This window comes from Acanthisitta chloris, unplaced genomic scaffold (genome assembly GCF_000695815.1).
Source record: "Acanthisitta chloris isolate BGI_N310 unplaced genomic scaffold, ASM69581v1 scaffold18843, whole genome shotgun sequence".
NCBI lineage: Eukaryota > Metazoa > Chordata > Aves > Passeriformes > Acanthisittidae > Acanthisitta > Acanthisitta chloris.
Window position 1 is genome coordinate 2852 of NW_008666788.1, and position 5480 is coordinate 8331.

Sequence of the window (5480 nt, forward strand, 5' to 3'; positions counted from 1 at the left end):
TTTTCAACTCTTATAGATATTTCCATATCATTTGCTTTGGACACAACCAGAAGTTCAACTGAACACACAAAGTGAGTGAGAACAGTTTGTAAACACCATTTTTTTCTGTGCACAGATTATCAAAGCCAAAATCTAACCTGTTTCACGGCCCCGGTGAGGTTTCCTATTAGATAACTATAAGAAAAATTCAGTTTTACAAGCTGTAATTAAGAGAAATAGCAATTTGTGTCGCTAAAGCAAGAGACAAAGATTAAACCAGAGACTGGGATAGTGCTGATAACCATTTGTGCCCGTGGGGGGAGAGAGACAGAGAGGTGCAGAGATATAGGAGTAATACCTTCCCCTCCTCAGCGTTCTGCTGACAGGAATTGTGAACTTCTTCTTCCCTCACCAGTTTCCCAGGCCATGAAGTGAGTCCTTTGATTTGGCCCCAGACCAAGTCGCCCACGTTAAACGTCCTCGGCCTGTAATGGATGAGCTCATTGGAAGAAGGGGAATCTGGATTCCTCAGGTCCTCCTCACTGCTGATGCTCTTAGCATCCGAGGGGCTAGGCACACACCCATTAATGCTTTTGGCATTGAAATCTCCATTGTAATGGATATAGTCTTTAACCAAGGAGCTTTCCAAGCTATTGGAGGAACTTGGAGATTGCTCTTCCAGGATCAGGTCTTGTTTGGAAGTGGTGAGCAACTCCCCAAAGCCTCTGTTCTGCTGAGGCCTGTTGCCATTGATGTGTGCACATCGTTCCACAGTGTTCTCCAGCCTTTCCTTAAAACTCATCATAGTTCTTTTGTAATTGTTATACCTGAAATTCTCCTCCAGCACTTTCTCACTCTGACAGTTTCTCTGTGACAGCAGGATCTGGTGCTGCTCCCCCTGTAGCAGTGGCAGTGTGGAGATGTTGTTGGGCCTCTCGTGGCACGGACTGCTGTGGATATGGGTGGAATGCTCTAGAAACTCCTCACACTTCCACCTGTTTATCTCACTGACAGGACTTTGCTCCCCTTCCCACTGTTTTTTGGGCGTGTTACAACTGCTTGGTTTGTAATACTCATACCCATCCCCTTCACTTGGGTTTTTACCATGCTCTGAATTCTTCAGGACTCGTGTCCCCCTGGTGCTCCTCACCCTCCCGTCGTGCTCGGCCGCGGCGACGTTCCTGCCGTGGATCACCGCGCTGACGGCGCTGGAGAGGTTCAGGGGGTCACCGATCGAGGCTGTGAAGGCACTCATGGCACTCAAAGCTGGGATGGGACTCATCTGGGTGGTGCTGCTGACTGCAGTGGTGATCACCACCTGCATTCCCTTGCTCGCGGCGTCCACGACCGCCTTGTAGATGGCGTCCACCGACGCATCGCCCTGAGCGGCAACGTTGAGGTTGTCCTTCGCCTGTTGGCCAAGAGATGGGTCAGTCCTTTGCTGCAGATCACAAGATGTTTCTTGGAAAGGAGGAAGCATAGTGTTGGAGCTCTCAGGAACTGGTGCCATTCCCATTTGAGTGATCATCCTTTTGTTGAGCACAGCAGCATCTTCCTGCATTCTCACCTGGGGGAGGGAGAGAAGGAGATGGGAATTGCTATCCTGGCTTAAGTTCCACTTCAACAGACAAACTTTGTTTCATCTGAATTAAAAAAATCAGGATGTTGGCAAGGTGATCATTTGTTACAGAGCATTTGGGTTTGGTCAGACCTCAGTTATGAAAGAGAAAACAAAAAAACCCTAACTTAGAGGAAGTCAACCCCCCCCTGGCTCTTAGACTTTGCCTCATGGATCAAACTGGACATGTTGCATGACATGGTACAACCTCCCATGCACTGCTGAGGCAACATTAGCATCTCTTTCAGAGTCTTTTCAGGGATTTTCACTTCTGGCTGAAGCACTGCAGCCTCCTCTGTCCTCTGGAGTCCTGAGCAACTCCTCTAAGGTCAGTACACATCCTGTGGTTCTGACACAGAACCACAGGACACTTTGGGTTGGAAGGACCTTAAAGCTCATCTTGTTCCACCCCCTGCCCTAGGCAGGGACACCTCCCACCAGCCCAGGGTGCTCCAACCCCATCCAACCTGGCCTGGAACACTCCCAGGGATGGAGCAGCCACAGCTGCTCTGGGCACCCTGTGCCAGAGCCTCAGCACCTCACAGGGAACAATTCCTTCAATATATCTCATTAAATTTCCCCTCTGCCAGTTTGTACCCATTACTCCTTGCCCTATCCCTCCAGTTCCTGATGCAGAGTCCCTCTCTAGCTTCCTTGCAGGTCCCTTTAGGTACTGGAAGATGTTATAAGGTCTCCACACAACCTTCTCCTCTCCAGGCTTCTCCAGCTCAGACAATCTCCTCCAATCTCCTGCTCAAGCAGGTTGCACAGGATCACACCCAGGTGGGTTCTGTGTATTTTCAGAGGAGACTCCACAACCTCCAAGTTCTGTTCTCAACTCCTCTCACTCTCTCCCATTCCTTCCCAGACCCTAACATTGCTCCTGTCCTCCTTGTCTGCTCCCCATTCAATTCCTGGACTGCAGGCCATCACTGGCCTTTAGGAATCCACCAGCATTCCCATTTTTCCTCTTTTGGTGCCTCCCTTAGGGGATTTCTTTGCCTCCAGCCCCCTGAATTCCACACCTGCAGCTTAAGTCAGGCACTGCCACAGCAAACTGGCACCTCCACATTAAACCAGCAGAGCTTTCTGCACTCCTTGGCACATCCACAGGCAGAGAAGGTAACAGAAGAATATAATAATAAGAGCACTAACAAAACCTGCCAAAAAACAAGGGGAAAATATTCCCCAAGCCCTTTAACTACTTACCATGTATTTATACCAGTGGGAACAGGATGCAAAAAATACTGAGCTCAAGCTACCAAAGTTCATGGAAGAGAGGGAAGAGGCAGAGGACTGAGGGTTTGCACTACAACAACTGACCAAGCTTCTAATTACTCTAAAGTGGTTTCAAGGTTTATTTCTCACCACTGAATTACCAGAAGGGGCTAAATGGGAATTTAGCATCATTTCCGTGGCATGGAAAAGAGTTTTGCTAAAAATGTATAGGAATTGTCAGCACATACACAGCAGTTGTTTTCACCCCACGCAGCAGAACTCATCCCAGAGAAACCAAACCCAACTCCTAAGGAGAAATGTATAACATTTCAATAACAAATGTTACTGATTTGCAAAATCCATAAACTACTGAGAGAGGATACTCTGTATACATATATCACACTGTCTCACTCAGCAAAGAAATCAACCCCTGGAGGATCTAATTTTACCTCCTGAGTGTTGCACATTTGTTTGAATATCGATTTCATTTTGCTTTCTACCTGGAAGTTTTGGAACAGACATGCCATGGGGTTGGGGTTGTTAGCTGGGCCAGGGATTTGGGGCTGGCCCTGAAAGCCCTGCATGTTCTGGTACCCCTGCAGAAGGTGCTGCTGCTGCTGCTGCTGCTGCTGGTTTGAAGGGAACATCTGATTGTTGTTTAGCAGCGACTGGAGATGACTCAGCTGATGGTTATTCAGAGTAGTGTTCAGAGATGACACATCACCTGCAATTCAAACACAGGGAAACACAAGTCAGAGCTGATTCCTGCAGTCAGGAGGAACTGCCTTGACTCAAATTGTAACTGACTGCTAAGAATTGCCTCTGTAAAACAACACTGTTCCCCTTCAGTCTTCTATGGAATGCTCCTCGAGGCATCACTCCTACTCTTTATTTCTTCAGCACTGGATCTTTGGCACAGCACATCTATCTGGGCTGTGGCTAAAGGTCTCTGACATGACTCTTGGCCTCTGGAACAGCCAAGTAAGGTAGAAGGAGCCTCTCTGACAGTCCATGTCCTGGAATCTTACTTCAAACAGTACTGGGATGGGGAGGAGGAGGAGGAGGAGGAGAGAGAGACAAAGAGAAGACAATTTAAAACCCCAACAAAACTGTTTTTGCATTAACTAAGACAGAACAACGTGAGCTAACTGTGGCTGAGGAAAGGCTTTTGGGCTCAGACATTTCAACACCTGAAACAACTATTTTACATTCTAGAGTAAAAAAAATGGTGTAACATTTTGTATTACACCAAAATCTCACTTGACATGAGAATTCTAGTAGAATAAATACACCACTGAACCTCACTATGAAATAAGAAAGCTTCAAAATACATCCCATTTCCTAGTCTGTTCCTTTTAATTAAAAGCTCATGTTTCCCTTAAAATTTCCATTTGCAGAATCACTGCTTAGTTGCATTTTACATGGAAAATGGGTTGAGTTCACTGTAGCCATTTAGTAGGTCAGTGTGAGGTATGGATTAAAACACACTTTGCCACTGTTTAGTTCCTCCTAGTAGTATGAGATTACACAGAGCAAACAGAGAAGTATTAACTCTATCACATGTTCCTGGCAAAAAATCATCACCAAATCATTGTCCAGGAGAAAACTCTTGTATTTAAAGGCTTTTTAAGTACTTGCTTTGGGGTTAGGTGTTGCCACTTGTCACCTCCTGCACAGCCCCTTGCACTGACCCTGTGCTGCCACACTGCACCCAGGGATGCACCCTGGAGCCAACCCCAAGTGCTTCCAGGATTTCCAGGGGTCTAGAGTGGGTTCTGGGTGGCATCAGAACAAAGAACCTCACTATTAAATCTCATGGAATGCAAGTAGAATGTGCTTGAAATGTCTTAGAAGAACAGTTACGTTTCCTCCATAAAGCTGTAACACACCAAAGCCTTAAAAAAAAAAAAGCAAAAGGATGATGAAGTGGAATTTTTAAAACTCCAAAATTCCCCCTCCCCAACCCTCTTCCTTCCTTTATTTTCCTGTTATATCTGGGAAGAAATTGAACTTACCAAGCAGACCTGTCCCCAGTAGAGGGTTAAGTAGCTGTGGCACCACAGAGTTATTGTTGAGCTTAGCTGGACCAGGAGCACTCCCAGCATTATTAGATATGTTCAGCAATGTTTCTGCCATTGACACCACTGCTGTCCCACCACCCAGGGTCGAGACAGACAGTGCTGCCACTGCTGATGATGTAGTGGTTGTGGTAGTGGTTGCCTGGGAGGAGGTGGCTATGGAAACCTCCGGATGGTTAGCGGTGGCCGCGGAGCTGAGGACACCTCCCACCAGCTGGGGGTTCAAGGCCATTAGTGCTGAGGCCCCAGAGGCAGTGGGGAGGAGCAGGGGGTTAGGAGCTGTGTCAGAGCCCGAGAAGCTGGGGAGGGGGGTGCCCAGGAGGGTGTCCACCCTGCCGCTGTCTGCCTGGGCGCTGGGCAGGTGCTCAGCTGGGGGCCCGGGGGGGTTCTGCTGCTGCAGCAAATCTGAGATGGTCAGATTGAAGGATGGCAGGGGCAGCATGGCAGCTGCCTGGGCTTGGTTCTGAAGGAGGGTTGCTAGGAGCTGGAAGTGCACAGGCTGCAATACCTGCCCGTCCACGTCACCGGAGAGAAAAGCTAAAGCGGCGTTTACATTCGGGTTGAGAAAACCTAAAGGGTTGAGGTTG

General features: G+C 47.9%; 1 protein-coding gene across 1 annotated transcript in view; it reads right to left on the reverse strand.

Moving 5' to 3' along the window:
* Window positions 1–250: 250 nt before the first annotated feature.
* The window catches only part of LOC103799923 (methyl-CpG-binding domain protein 5-like), a gene marked incomplete at its 5' end in the record, with an annotated part of 5635 nt that continues 405 nt past the window's right edge, over window positions 251–5480 (reverse strand). The window contains 3 exons of the mRNA XM_009072278.1: window positions 251–1546; window positions 3316–3539; window positions 4831–5480. Of these exons, the coding sequence (XP_009070526.1) occupies window positions 251–1546; window positions 3316–3539; window positions 4831–5480 (2170 nt within the window). The remainder of the gene's footprint in view (window positions 1547–3315; window positions 3540–4830) is intronic.